The 15,956-nt window shown below is 43.8% G+C and overlaps 1 protein-coding gene across 5 annotated transcripts in view; it reads right to left on the bottom strand.

Annotated features, from left to right (window-relative positions):
* Window positions 1–15,956, bottom strand: part of EVC2 (EvC ciliary complex subunit 2) — a 127,934-nt gene that overhangs the window by 14,219 nt on the left and 97,759 nt on the right. For 3 of the 5 annotated variants that reach the window (XM_078068374.1, XM_078068372.1, XM_078068373.1), the window contains 2 exons: window positions 4,422–4,649; window positions 3,821–3,901 (listed from right to left, as the gene is read on the bottom strand). In XM_078068374.1, the coding sequence (XP_077924500.1) occupies window positions 3,821–3,901; window positions 4,422–4,649 (309 nt within the window). The remainder of the gene's footprint in view (window positions 1–3,820; window positions 3,902–4,421; window positions 4,650–15,956) is intronic. The other 2 variants (XM_036085913.2, XM_078068375.1) reach the window with 1 other exon arrangement.

Below are 15,956 nucleotides of genomic sequence, written 5' to 3'. Positions count from 1 at the left end.
ATGCAAATCAAGAAAACACTAGCTGCGTTTCCACCAACTCAATACTACATGTGACTTTGAGCAGTCTCTCCCAGTTCAGGTCACAGAACTCTTCCAAACACAGTCAAGAATAAGGAAGCTTTGATGTTACTCAAAAAGGCTGTGAGATAAAACTGCAAATGTAAGTGTCGTACCACCCAGTGACGACAGAAATCAGGGCGGTTTTAAGTACAAAGAGCCATGAGGTATCTCAGGGCTGAGCTGAGGGGTTGTCCAGGGCCCTCGAGGGGCAGCAGGTAAACTGTGAGCTGGACACCACCAGCTCCTTGTGTCTCCTCTGCCCCCAATTGATACACAACCTTGACCTGCCCCTCCTGTCCTTCACCTATAATTCGGGGCCAGCCCACCCCCACGCCCATCACCTCTCACTCACACTTGCTGTGGACTTTGGGTAAATACCCAGTGCAGGTTTCCCCCGTCATTAATTTGCTGAGAAGTTTTCATCTTGGGTGGGTGTTGAATTCGATAAAATACTTGATTGGTTATACTGAAATGATCATACAGAGTTTTTTCTTTTCTCCTTTAATCTGTTAACATGGTGAACTTTGTAAATGGATGTTTTAAAGTTAAACCAACCTTATATTCCTGGGAAAACCTCAACCTGGCTGTGCTGTACTAATTATTTTAGTAATTACTAAATTAACTAAATTAATTAATTTAGTTAGTAATGTACTAATTATTTTATGGATGGCCAAGTTATGTTAGTAATATAGTGAACATCTATGCTTACAAGAGAGGGTGAACTGTAATTGTTCTTCCTCATACGACTTACATCTGGTTTTGGTCAAGGTGAGCTGAGCTTCATAAAATAAGGAATAGTCCTTAGTTTTCTAACATCAGGAATAATTTGTAGATGAGACTGCAAAACTCTGTTGGAGCTCACCTGTAAAACTATTGGGATGCGTGCTTTTTTGTGTGTGTCAGAAGATTTCTTGACTACTGAGTCAATTTCTTTCATGGTAATAAGACTATATACAGACTTTTTCTACTTGAGTCAATCTTGATGAGTTTTCTAGAAAGTTTTCCATTTCCTTTCGGTTTTCAAATTCATCTACACGAAATTGTTCATAGAGTTTTATTTTGTAAAACTCTACTGCATGTATAGTTATGTTGCTTTTTATTATTTACTGGTCCCTCATCTCTATTTCATATGGTCACTCATGTCGGAGCTTTGTGTATTTTATTAGCCTTTTTTTTTTTTTTTTTTTTTCAGAAAATTCAACTTTTCACTTTACTGATCTTTTCTATCATGGTTTTGTTTGGTTGGTTTTTGGTAGTCTTTTTCTTATTTTATTTATGTGCTCTTCCTTCCTTCTTTCTACAGACATATTTGTCATTGTTCCCCTCTAGTTTTTTATATGATCTTAATCGTAAGCTTTTCTTCTCTAATATAAGTTTAGGGCATTAATTTTCCTTAGAGCTCAAAAACGACTTTAGCAAAATCCCACACATTTTAATATGTTGTATTTACATTATTTTTATGTTCTACATTTTAAAAAATTTCCATTATCATTTCTTTGACCAATGAATTATTCAGGAGTAAGTTTTAAAACTTTCAAAGTATGGACTTTGAGTACTAATCTTTTCATAAATGGATTCAAGCTTAATTGTTCTTTTTCAAAAAGGTGGTCAAATAATATTGTATAACTTAATTGTTTGTAACTGTTCCAATGTGTGCTGAAGAAGAATATGTATTTGTTAATTGCTGGCTGTAAAATTCTGTGGGCAGACATTAAATACAGGTTGATTGATGGGTTAATTAGTTCATCAGTATCTTTAAATGTGTCTCATCTGATCAACCACAGAAAGAGGGGTGTGCTGAAATCCCCCACTACTGTGACAGATTTATCAACTTCTCCCTGCTGTTTTGTCAAGTTTTCTTTCATTATTTTGGGTTGTTTATTACATACATGCAAGTTTAGAATCGCTCTGCTCTCCATATGAATGAAAATTTTAAAGTTATTTCAGTACTACCTTTGATTTTTAAAATGATTTCATAAATCATTATTTTATATTCTACACTGATGATCTGAGCACTTAACATCTTTAGGGATTTTAATCTGTTGGGGTTTTTGTTTGTTTGTTTCTCCTATATATATGTCATCTTGTCTTGCTCATGTGTTTGGGGACTTCTAATTTTAATTGAGAACTCATATTTGGGTGAAATTAATCTGTGAAAATCCCGAGTTGCCCAGATTGAGAATATTTTTCTCTGGAGAGGATCTGCTTTTGCTTTGGCCATGCACTGGAGTAGTCATCCATCCTAGAACCATTTTAATTTAATTTATTGCCTTGGGAGATTTCCTGACTGGAGAGCTAAAGTATTTTGGGATTCCTTCCTCGTACCAACAGAAGCCTTTGACTACAAATTCGCAGGGGAGGGACGCCTGGGTGGCTCAGTCAATTAAATGTCTGCCTTCGACTCAGGTTGTGATCCCAGGGTGCTGGGATCGAGTCCCACATCGGGCTCCCTGCTCAGTGAGGAGCCTGCTTCTTCCTCTCCCTCTGCCTGCCTCTCCCCCTGCTTGTGCTCTCTCTCTCTCTCTGACAAATAAATAAAATCTTAAAAAAAAAAAATGCCTGGGTGATAGACATTGGGGAGGGTATGTGCTATGGTGAGCGCTGTGAATTGTGTAAGACTGATGAATCACAGACCTGTACCTCTGAAACAAATAATACATTATATGCCAAAAAAAAAAAAGAAGAAGGGGATAGCAGTAGGGGAGGAATGGGGGGGAAATCGGAGGGGGAGATGAACCATGAGAGACGATGGACTCTGAAAAACAAACTGAGGGTTCTAGAGGGGAGGGGGTGGGGGGATGGGTTAGCCTGGTGTTGGGTATTAAAGAGGGCACGTTCTGCATGGAGCTCTGGGTGTTATATGCAAACAATGAATCGTGGAACACTACATCAAGAACTAATGATGTGATGTGTGGTGATTAACATAATAAAAAAAAATTCACCAGGGAGACTCCCCTCCCCCCTCTCCACTCCCCCCCAGCGCTCTGGAGCAGGGTCAGAAAAGGACAGATTTCCCTGTCAAAGGTGGCTCCTTTGACAGCAGGTGGCTTTCTCTTCTCACCCCTCACTGGGTGTTCTACTTCTTCAGGACACCCCCAGTCTCATCTCCTATTCCCTCAAATGAACCCCAAATCCCTGGGTTGCAGATTTCAGTCTTCACCCCAGGATCTGAGCCTCTGGATTTGCTTTCCCCGGGATATCCCTGACTTTTGGGGATTTTCCACATTCTCTTGTGAACTTGCAAAGCATTAAGATGTAGGTTTATTTTTATTTATCCAGCATCTGAATGTTTTGTGCAGAAATACCAACATTTCCACTTCTTTCTATCCTTAAAAACATTTGACATAATGCAGGGTGCAAAATGTTTATGGGAAAAACAGTTCAGGACTCTTCAGAACCTCATGTTATTTATGATTTTTAAAAAAGGAATGATGGCAACCCCCGCTGGCAAGATCAATGGGGATAGTCCATGAACATGACCTAGTGGGTTGAAGTCAGAAACAGACTGCACTCCGCTCCTGGCTTTTCTTAGCCACGTGGACTTTACAAAGAACTTGACCGGCCACCTGCCCGAATCTCAATTTCTCTACCCGAGAACTGAACATCATAGCAGGACCCACTTCACAACCCAGCTCGATAATTAAGTAATATCATGTGTGACAGAGAGCATAAAGGTAGAGCAGCAGAAGATTGCTACTTATAATCATTCGTGCTTAAAGGGGCATTTTGAGATGTGTGATTAAGAATGATTAATGCTTACCCGAGAGTGTGTCCATTCACAGCCTGTTCGTGCTTGGCTGCACGTACTTGGCACCCAGTAAGCATGGGTTCCTTTTCCTCTCTAGAGGAATTATAATAACATATGAAGTTCTAAGACCAACTCATCAAGGACCTAAGCTTAGTCCTCAAAACAGGTGATTCCGTAGCTTCCGGTTTATGACTATACCTCTCACGCCTTGACAAAAAATGCAACATGTAGGAATAATGGTAATAAGTGTAATTATAAAAATAAACAACAATCCAGTATTTCATCGCAGCTAAGGTGCTGTTAACTGAAAGCCATGCTGTTTTTACAGGTCTATGGATGACCATCCTGGTGTTGTGGATGTAAGATGTGCCCTGTCTCGGAAATGTTAAAAATGTTAAAACTCAAAAGGTTTGCTTCTTGGGGGCAATGAAATCAAGCTGGCTTGAGCTGTAAGTCACCTCCCTTAGTCCTCCCTGTGACCCTGCAGTGTAGACAGGGCAGGCGAGCACTCATTTGACAGAGAGGGAGCCAGGAGAGCGCACGAGGATGAACCCACGAACCCACAGATGTGGCGCAGGCTCCGTCCCTCTTCCTTCCCGAGCCCCGCACTCACCGGGCTGTGTGACCCCAGGATCTGCTCACAGGCCAACTTTGTCAGGGTCTCGGACTCGCTCAGCTCCTCCAGGAGCAAGTCCTGGATGCTCAGGAGGGCGGTGTACGCCCACAGGGTCGTGGCCATCCTGGCCGCCTTCTGGAACTGCAGGGAGACAAGGGACTCCGCGAAGCGGGCCTCCTGGGCCTCCAGCTGCTGCACGCGTTCCCGAAGCAGTTCTGCGCGGACCTGGGGAGGGCAGGCCAGAAGCCAGGCAGGTAAGTCGGGGGAGGGCGGCAGGGAGAGAGGTTGGAGCAACTACACCCTGCTAGGCTTTGCTGTGGCGGTCATTCGCTCAGAACTCGGGAAGTCCTCACATACTCACAAAGAAGTGTGCTGGAAACTGCAGGGTGGCACTAAGGACCACCCACAGGGCATCTCTGGGTTTCTGGAGTCTGGTGTTCACTCCATACTTATCACTCTCGAAGGTACAGGCAATTGTGTGGCTACCCCGTGGGAAATCCCTCAAGGTTCCCCATCTGGAGGATGCAAGTTCAACCTTTCTAACACAGGCTCCGGTCCCAGCTGAGGCAGGCCTGGTCTGTTCCTCTGCCACCCGCACCCGCGCCCCTGGGACTCCACCCTTCCGGGCCACTCTGGCCGGCCGACTCGCCACGCTTGTGTGCCTGCTGTCAGGGCTCCCCACTGAGGTTCAAATGCCCAGCATCCCCGTCTTCCTGAAGACCTCCTACTTGTCCTTCAGGTCCCTGGTTCCAACTACTCTCTTTGAAGTGTCTTTACTGGGCACGTGTTTGTCACTCTCTTCTCTGTCCTTCCTACGTTCCACGCTCTGCTCCTGGGCTGGCCTTCACCACACTGTTGACCCTGCCAGGCCACAAGCCCCTCCAGGGAAAGGCCCCATGCCCAAGGCTCCGTAAATTCCAGAGGAGGGAATCCGTCCACTCCCCTCGGTCACATAACCAAGCAGTTCATTCTGTCATCTGTGTGTTTGCTCTAGGATCACCACCCCTTATACTTTCTCCAGAAAAGTTGCCACGTGAACAACGGGGTCTAATCTTCTCAGACGCCACCGCCTGAGCCCCTAAAGGCAGGTCCCTGTAACTGTGCACGCTCTCCCCTCACAGGGGGCTCAATAAACCACAAGCCAAAGAGCAGCCTGCTCAAGCACATACCTTGGGGAAGGCTTTCATTTAATCTTTGGAAGTGTGTGGAATTTCAATCACAAAACCAAAGGTAAAAGCAACCCAAGTGTCCATCGACAGAGGACAGACACAGTGTGGTCTATCCAGACAAGGGAACATTACGCAGCCTTCCAACAGGGGAGCTTCTGACACCTGCTGCCATATGGACGAACCTAGAGGACACGACGCTCTAAGTGAAATAAGCCGGTCACAGAAGGACAGACACTGCAGGAATCCACTTACGTAAGGTACCTAGCACAGTCGGATGCACAGACAGCAAGCAGACGGTGGGTGCCGGGGGCTGGGGGCCGCAGACGTGGGGAGTGAGTGTTTCATGCGGACAGAGCTTCGGTTTCGGAAGATGAAAGTTCTGGAGATGCGGCGGGGGTGGTTGCCTCACAGCGTGAATGTTCTTCACGCCACCGTACCATACACAAAAAGCAGTGAAGACAGTAAATGTCACCTTATATATATTTTACCCCAATAAAAAATATTGAAAAAGTTTGTAGAATTTTGTTTTCTGCCATGTAACCTATTTTTATTTTTTTAAGACTTTATTTATTCATTTGAGACAGAAAGAGAGAGAGAGAGAGCACGCACAAGGAAGGGCAGAGGGAGAAGCAGGCTCCCTGCTGAGCAAGGAGTCCGATGCAGGACTCAATCCCAGGACTCCAGGATCATGACCTGAGCCAAAGGCAGACGCTTAACCGACTGAGCTACCCAGGCGCCCCATGTAACCTATTTTTAATCCTATGTTTATCGTCAGAGGTTTGGAAGGGGCTGATACACGGAAGAATATTTACACGAAGTGGAGCCTGGCAGAGGATGACGACCCTGTGTCTCCCAAGGCGGCACGGCCTTCCTGTGCCCATCTGTGTGTCCCTCGGAGAGATGCAAGTCCCAGTTTGAAAAGCTCAGATTTCGTCTCTACAACCTGACCTTCAGGAAAAACTCCGGTGGGGGGAAGAGGGAAGAAGTGCCCCCAAAGAAACACACAGATGGCTTGTCAGCTGGGGAAGAAAATTCTGTCGGGAGGGGGTGCTACAAGCACTTTTTGGAGAGGGAGTGCCTTCAACAAGCTTCAGAGAACGCAGAAGAGCGCCAAATGGCATGTAGGGTCCGCAAAGTCACATGGTAGGGGTACGTGCATATTCGGTTCATGGAAAAGCCCACAGACATCAGGGGCCAGAGGCAACAATGCAGAGAGCTTTGGCAGAGGACAGCTGCTTTGGGAGATGGAGGCTCATTCCCCTGCTTGAACAGGAACAAGAAGCCTTGTTCTCAAAAGGATGCTATTAGACCCCAATCTTTCCCTAGCTTGGAGAACCAGGTGACAGCCCCCTGCCCACTGATGGTTTCCATGGTAACTGCGGATCACATCTGGGCCTCCCGGGTGGGCCTTGTGGAAGGGCGGGCAGCCATCCTCAGTCTGAGGCATCCACACCGCTCCAACGGTGGCCTCACATCCTTCCAAAACTGGGCAAAGCCTTGTGGGACCCCAAGAGCGGTGTCTGATGGCCCCCTCACGGGGATGTGGGGACGCAAGTCTCTAAAGCGCTTCCCGGATCCTAGCAGTCTTCCTGCAAACACCCTTTGCCCATAGCTGCTTTCTCACCCCAAGGTTACAAAGTATATTTATGCTTCATTCATCAATCCAAAAAATAATTAATGAGCGCCAAATATGTATAATATACAGGAATGTGTGATGCACCGAGGGGATGGGGCGGGGGTAGAGAAGAGGCGAAGATGCTTGAGACATGGATCTGACCCTGAAGGAGTTCATCACTGAGGACCGAAGTAGGCTCTGACTCTGTCATGTACTAGCTCGTGACCTTGGGCAAGTTCACTGAGCTGCCTATGACTATATTTTGTCATCTGTAAAATGGGAATAATACCTCCTAACACACAGGATTTTACAAAAAGCTTTACTGAGGTATAATTAATTGCCATACAAAACCTGTACGTATTTGAAAGCTACCAACTGGTAAGTTGTAACATCTTTGCACACCCTAAGGCAACAGGAAGGGCCATGGCAAACCTAGGGAAAGTCCCTCAAGAGGAAGAACACAAGTGACAGGCAGGTGGCCAAGAAAGGGATGAGCGGGCCCCTTATCATGCATCTGCCATGAGCTCAGATTTCCACGTCACTTCCAGGGGGTCTCCATCCTCCCCACCGCTGGATGGGTGGTGGCCCAGATACCCTGTAAAGCTGAGGCCCCTTCAGGGGTGCGGGGCAGAGCGAGGTGGCCATAAGGGGATCTCGAGTTTCATTTCTGCAAATTCACACCTAAAACGTGGGGGGCAAGCATAAAGCCTTTCCTATGTACTGTAAGAATCATGTGGACAGTGAAATTAAGATAGGAAAGTTTCTCCAAAATCCTTTCCTCTTCTTATTTGTAAAGTTTAATTTGTTAATTCCAGCACAGTAAGAATGTGCCTCTAGCAAGGGCTTCCATCCTTGTCTAAAAAGAGCCCTGGGAAAGGGTACAGATTTGCATTTCTGTGACAGGCTTCGTTAAATATTCAAGCTATCTAAAGTAATAAAAATTCATTTTCAAAATAATATGCTGCTAAATACTCTTCTTTTAAATGGGAAGTTTCCAACCACTGCCTTACTCCTCTCTGACTCGCTTCCCAGTGCATTTCAAAAAATGTAGTTTCTTCTAGGTTCGGTGACGTCCTTTAAATGCAAATTAAAATCAACCCCGTCAGCCAGCAGAGAATTACTGGCACTGAAGGAGTTCAAGACACCACAGCCTCCCTGCCCAGGTTTGGGAACAAACAGAAGCATGGGTGAGCCAGACAGAGGCCAAACGTCAGCTTTAACAGTGATGAGATCTACACTGGAGAACGCAGCCCGGGTGGGGTGGAGGGGGTGTCCAGATGAATACACACTCCCCCAGGTTGCCAACTGCAGCCCATGGTGGACAGAGAATAGGGGCCTCCTGCAGGCTGCCTGGCTTTGGAGGAGAGCTGAGGGAGCCGCACTGAGCATGCCCAGTGCCCTCTTTAATCCCACCAGTCAGATAACACCCTCCTCAGAAAAAAGTAAGCAAGGCGTGGAGAGGGGCCAGGAGATCGCTAGCCAAGTCGCACATGGAGAGAGAGTGGTCACATCAAGAATCTCACGTCCAAAGGCTGGGAGGAGTGGACTGATGAAATGCTCTTTACTAGGAGCATGCCCTTGTATCCTCGTGGCTGGCCCCAGGACACTCAGATCAGTTTTACCCATGCTTTGCAGGATAGGTTCAAAATTGAAGGCTCACGTGTATATATTTTTAAGAAATTTGAAGGGTGCTGTAATAATAGGCAAAATAGGCCTGTCTCATACTTATAGAAAAACTCATTTGGTTTATCTTTTCAATAAACTAGAATATTATAAAAAAAAAAAAAAATTTGAAGGTTCTCTCCTCCATCTTGCATCAGGAAGTGAGTAGACTCAATAAATGGGTGTTAATATTTACTAAATGAAATACCACACTGCTAAATAAACATTATTAGTGCTTACATTTAGAGATAGGAAAACTGATTTCTATGACAGGAAAGATACTACCACCCACCCCATCAGCTAGATAATCAAAGTGCAAAAATCTCAAACAAGTCAAGGGTACTGCCTTAAACTAGTCAGCATAGTTTTGTTTGTTTGGTTTATGGTTGATCTGTTATCTCTTACACATAATCTTGCCATTTAACTAGCTGTGTGACCTCAACAGGTTGCTTAACCTCTCTGAGTCTCAGTTTTGACTGTGGAAAAGATACAATAAAAGGACAGGGGATAATGCCCACTATAGTTTCTGATACCTAATGAGACCCTAATAAATAGTAACTGCCGTATTATACCATTATTATTTTTTATTATAATTATTATAATTAAATAGAGTCTCTGGGGATGCAGGAAAAATATGAAAATAATGGTTTGTAATATTGGGGGTTTTCTTTCCTCCTTTAAAAAAGTTTCTTCACTTTTAATTATAAAAATACATGCACAGGGCGCCTGGGTGGTTCAGTAGGGTTAAGAGTCCAACTCGATTTCAGCTCAGGTCATGATCTCAGGGTCCTGGGATCGAGACCCATGTTGCGCTCTGCATTAAATGGGGAGACTGCTTCTCCCTCTGCATCCCCCCCCCAGCTCTCATGTTCTCTCTCTCTGAAAAGAAATATATGCACAACATAGAAAAATATTGACAATAGAGCTTCCTGACAAAAGATGGTAGATTTGTAACGTGCATCTGCTGTTTTCTTTAAGGCAGAATGGAAAGGTGGGAAAAAATGAGAAAACAGACAATAGCCACAAAATTTTGAAAGCTGGAAAACAGATGACTGAGTAGCAAAGGACTCAACAGATCCCCCAAAACTGAATTCTAAGCCAGAAATGGGGTTGGCAAAGAAGCAACACAATTTGTGCTGTGGGTTCCCGCTAAGCATCACAGAATGCAGGCACCACTGGAACTTGGAGGTAAAAGCTGAAGGTAAACAAGAGGAGAGGTGGAGCCTCTAGGATTTTTGTCACCCAACTCCCCCCAGTGACAACTGAAGATTTAATCTCCAAAAGAGTCTCTGAACTTGGAGAAACCAGGCTCCATATAAAACAGAGGACTCAAGTGACACTTCACATCCAGACTTCTAAAATCTCAGTTTTCTTCCTCTATTTGGTTCCTCAAATGTGGGCAGCCAGTTCTTTACCATATAGGTAGGAGAATGGTCTTATCTGGGGACTCCAACCAGCCTTAAAGAAAGATCCTAACATTGGGGTTCCCCAAGTAAATGGTCTAGCCCAGTCACATCAGGGTGAAGGTCACAGTCCACAGGCCCTGCTTATAGGCTCAGAGCTTCTAAGGAGCTTTTGAGTACTTTACTCTTAAATATGAGCAGACCAAGGATGACCACACACTAGGGAAAGCCTCTAATGAATACAGAGGTAACAACAAATATGCAGAATTAAAAAAAAAAAAATACTTTAAAAAACAATGTTCTCAGAGTTACAAAAAATAAAAGAAAATAATTTCCGTAAGAAGAGAGCATTCAGAGAGGAAAAGAAGCTCTTCATAAATTAATAAATAAAACATAAATGAAAAATTCAATTAAAAGTTTGGAAGATAAAACTTAAGATACTCCCCAGAAAGTAAAACAAAACAAAACAGAACAAAAAACAAAGAGAAGGAAAATAATGAAAAAAAGAAAGCTAATAGATAAGAGGTCTAACATTTGAATAATTAGAGATCCAGAAAAAGAGATTAGAGAAAAGAAGGGGAGTTCATAATCAATATAACTTAAGAAAAATTCCAAAACTGGTCAAACTACCCATCAACGATGGGAGCAGAATGAAAACATTTTCAGTCTTACAAAATTTCAAAATATTTAAATCTCCGACGTGCCCTTTCCTAAGAAACTAAGATGTGTTTCATTAAAACAAGGAACAAATCAGGAAAGAGAAGGATGAAGGAATTTTATAGCATGACCCCAAGATGGCAGCTGTACATAAGGTATAAATAACAACATCCAGATTGGGACACAGCAGATGTACAGAGAGAACTCCTAAAGATTATGAAATTAATAGAAGGCATGACTTGTGTGGTGGTCCTGACAGGATATTTGGTCAACTGTCAAAAAGTGTATTGAATTGGGCGCCTGGGTGGCTCAGTCGTTAAGCATCTGCCTTCGGCTCAGGTCATGATCCCAGGGTCCTGGGATCGAGTCCCACATCGGGCTCCCTGCTCAGTGGGAAGCCTGCTTCTCCCTCTCCCACTCCCCCTGCTTGTGTTCCTGCTCTCGCTGTCTCTCTGTCAAATAAATAAATAAAATCTTTAAAAAAAAAAAAGTGTATTGAATTAGTGATAAGTACATAGAAAAGTAATCAAAAAGAAACCAAAGGGCAGCATTAACTCCAGGAAAAAACAAAAAGTTATACAGAAAAGAAAAACAAATCTCAGTTTTATATGACTCAGATGTGAATAATATTTAAATAATCATAGTAATAGAAATCTCTAATATACATCTAATATATTGAGGAAAACAGAAAACCCTCATGTGTGTTGCAGGTTGAAAGAAGAAAGACAGCTAAATCATATTTCCATAAAGAAAGGTGAATAAATAATACCCAAAGTAAAGAAATCAAGGAATAGCAAGACAAGCATGTTATTTGGTAATATGGAGGTAAATGCCAAAAGATCTAGCTAAAAAATTAGAAGTCATTGCCTCTGGGGATTTGAAAATGTATATATGAATGGTTATAGGAGTTGCTCTTTTTTAGCACAAACCTTGTAGAATTATTTGACTCTAAAAGAATGCATGCATAAGTTTTATAAAAATGAAGAGAAAACTTTTAAAAATGGACAATGTAACAAAAAGTTACTACACTCAAACCATTAAAAGAGAATTGTGGTAACCTTTTGGTGTGTGAAAGGTAGAAGTAGGACAGATTAGAAAGGTAAGGCCTTGAATGCCACACTCAGGAATCTGCAATCTGTTTGGGGATGGTGGGAAGCTATGAAACTTCCCTTAGAACAAAGCTTCAGGAGATGACTTTGACAGATACTGCCTCAAGGGATAAAACAGGGGCAAGAGCAGACATAAAGGGAACCATGTGGAGGCTTTCCCAGTCTTTGTGGATGGATAGATTTTCTCTCCCCTTCCTAAAATGCCTTCCCTGTCGATGCACCTTCTCTTCTAAGCTTTAGAAGAACCTGTGCCATCAGTATTTTCTCTTGTCAGGTCGTCGGAAAATGAGCACATTATTCTCATGCTTAAACTCTAGTCACTTCTGAAACGACAGAGTGTGGAGAGCTGTTCCTGACAGCAGTGCCAGCCACCTCTGCATAATTGCTGCGGCAGCTGCAGGAACACAATAGGATGCACGGTCGATTGCAGTGCAGGAGTTCCACTCCGGAATGAAGGGAGTGCTAATGAACTGTGTATGCACGGCATGTCATGAAACCTGGAAACAGAGAATGAATAATGAATGGGTGAAGGGATATAGTGGCAGACATGCCACCCAGACAGAGGACAACATCATTAAAATAACACCAGAAATGACGGGTGAGCAGGAAATATGATCATGTCATTTTCACATTCATATTTAAATGTTCCTAAAGAATATTTATGAGAAACTTATATATACTGTGTGCAAAAACAACAGCAGAGCACATCAAAGATTAGCTGAAACATTCCCTTCATTTCTGGATCCATCAACTCAGATCTGCTAATGTGACACAGGGATGGGGATCAAGAGGCCTGTGCTTTACGCTCCACTCACCCACCTGCCAGCAATGTAACCTTGGACAAGTCCCTCCACCTTTCTGAGTGTCAATTTTCTCATCTGTGAAACAGAAATAGTCATTATTGCTCCACATGTCTCACTACAGAGTGGAGAAGGATATATGAATAGGATCTAAGATCATTTGAAATATCAAGGGATTGAAAAGAACCTAAATGTCCATTAATTGAGGGCTGGCTACATCATTTAAGGGTTACACATACCATGAAATGTCATGCTGCTGTAAAAAGCCACGAGGAAACTCTTATGTATGATATGGAAGGTCTTCAAGTTTCAGTGTTAGGTAAAAAGCAGAGATAGGTGAGACAGAGAGAGAGAGCGCAGATGTAGACAGACAGAACTATTTCTACTAGCTGGAAAATAAAAAAATGAGTCTCATAATTTGTGCTGTGTATTTGTGCTTTGTGGATTGGCCTAGGCACTGGAGCAAGAGGAAGAGATACATTCCCAGTCCCGGTCAAGGCATTCAGCAGGTAAGACCCTGGCCAGGCACCATTTTGAGTGGCAGCCCTCCAGTCCTACAGATCTGATCAACTGTCCCAAGCTGGTGAGAGTCATCTGGAGGTCAGGGAAGAAGCCCGAGTGTCCCTTCCTCAATCAGGCACCCACCTCTGAGCAGCCCTCCTTGGCTGCCCTCCAGGAGAGAATAGTGGGGACTGACATAACTGACCCTTGTAGGGTGACTCTGGCCACCAAGCCTACATTGGACCCTTTGCCTTGTTGAGGTGTCTAGTCCCAGGGCCCTTCAGTTCACAGAAATCAAGCCATTTCTTAGTGGTGGTGGGGACTGCAACCTTAGCTTCTATCTCAGCAGACTAAGACAAGGCCCACATCCCCTACAGCCAAAGAGAGCAGAGCTCAGGAAAGGAAGAGTGGCCAATAGAGACCTCCTTACAGAACTAAAAATGAATATATCCCCCCAAATATTCTCTACAAAGTGCCTAAATCTTACCAATTTTGCCTCAAAGGCTGAGCACCTTAGTACAGCCTCCAGGCCTCCCATACCCTAGCTCCTACCTGCCTCTGAGGCCTCCCTTCTCCATACCTAACAGAAAACAACCTTTCTGAGGACAAATCAAATATCTTTCAAAACAGAACTGATATAGAATCAAAGGTAAGCCACAATAAATTCCCAAGCATTATTATCATATATACTTTATTCTCTGACTAAAAATAGAGCAAAGTTACAAATCAGTAACCAAAAAATTTTTTTAAAAAGGATAGGTTAAAATTCAAAATCAATGACAAAAGGATAGGTAAAAAATCTCTACTTCTGCCCATGATGGAAGAGCTGGGAGCAGACTTACTCTCCCTCCACCAGAAAACCAGGTAAAGTACAAGATGCAATAGTTTCCAGATACTGGACAAGAGGCAGCGCAGGACTGGGCTACCTGAGAAAGGAAATAGACAAGGTGACCCCACAGCCACCCTAGCTTGCTGCTTGGATGCAGTTCCTAGGATGCAACATTGGATGAGGACCCGGGGGAAGCCCAGCAGGTGCACCAGGTTAAGAAAAAAAATCAGAGTTTGGGAGGCCACTGTGTCTAGAATTTGTGGGGCAGGGTACCAAAGAGGAGGGAGCTGCAGAGAGAGAGAGAGAGAACGCACTCCAAAGACCTACAGGGGTGTCCTCAAGTCTTTGGCTAAGTGCTGGGCATGCTTGGATAAAAAAACTACATCACACCAGAAAAAGAACCCAAAAATCTCAGGCAGAGCAATTGCCGGAGATCTCACACTGCTGGGAAGAGTCAGTGTTCCCATTAGGCAGAGTGAAAAAAGCACACAGGCATCAGGGAGAGTCCTCAGAAGGGTACTGCCTCAGTGTTGGGGATACATTAGCCCTCAACTAAAGGCAGCTCTCGATCCCGCCTAACAAAACTTACAAGCATGTCTTGAAAGGGTAAAACTAATCCCAAACAACTCAAATACATGTCAAAATTCCAACACGATTAAAGAAAATGCAACAAAACCTGGGACCCAGCATGTAAAACCTACAATGCCTACCATCCGATCGAAAATTACCATGAACACAAAGAAGCCAGAAAATAGGATCCACAATCCAGAGCACAATCTGTCAGTGGAAGTGAGGGAGATGATGGAACCAGCAGATAAGGACGTGGAAACAGTGATAAGAAAAAGAAATGAGGTAGCAGCTTGGAAGGGAGGAGACTAAACTACAATTATTTGTGGACATGATGACTGATGACCCAGAAAATCACGAGAACCGGTAGATGAATCCTCACAACAGCCCTAAAAGGCGGGTGCTTCTATTATCCACATTTGAAGGATGAGGACACCAGGGCACAGAACAGTTAAGAAGTTCACGTCACACGGCTGACAAGTGGCCCATCTAGGACTTGGACCCAGATGTCTGGCCCCAGACACAGAATAAGGCAGTCTGAAAAGACTTATAAATAAAAACTGGTAACATTTCTTTACACCAGTATTAAGTCAAGAATATAATTGAAAATAGGTTACCATTCACAACTGCAAGCAAACCTATAATGTATCTAGAAATCACCACAAAGAAAGACCTTATGTATAAGGTGACCATATGGTTTATCACCAAGTTAAGAGGGAAAAGGAGGGCCGTTGGAACCGTCCCAAACAAATTGAGATCTATGGCCACCCTACTTATGGAAACAAGTGTTCCAAATAAAAAAGAAACATTCCACCTTTTGGGGGATGGAATGATAATTCTCAAATTAGTCTATAAATTTCAAGTAGTCACAACAGAAATTTAATTATGAACTTGATTAACTTATTCTAAAATGAACATGCCCTCCAGACTCTTCCAGGTTTAAAATGACGCACCTGTGAGCTTACAGCAAGCTCATCAGAAGGCCTGGCTGTCCCTGGCTGAGTGTCCCATTTCTGATCACAGGCACACCCCAGCCCCTCAGGCAGCTGCCAGGGACCAGAGCAGAGTCCTCACTCCATTAGCCTCTCAGCTATGCAGAAAAAGAGGTCAGGCAGGAAGCCCACCCTTGTCTGTCTGTCTGTCTCTCTGAATCAGTCACATGATTCTTTGTGAATCAGTCACACAGCCACTCTTGCAAGGTGGAGTGCAGATCAGCCCAG

The sequence above is a fragment of the Halichoerus grypus genome, chromosome 3 (genome assembly GCF_964656455.1).
Source record: "Halichoerus grypus chromosome 3, mHalGry1.hap1.1, whole genome shotgun sequence".
Classification (NCBI taxonomy): Eukaryota; Metazoa; Chordata; class Mammalia; order Carnivora; family Phocidae; genus Halichoerus; species Halichoerus grypus.
Note: the sequence above shows the minus strand (reverse complement) of the source record. Positions and strands in the feature narration are given on the sequence as shown.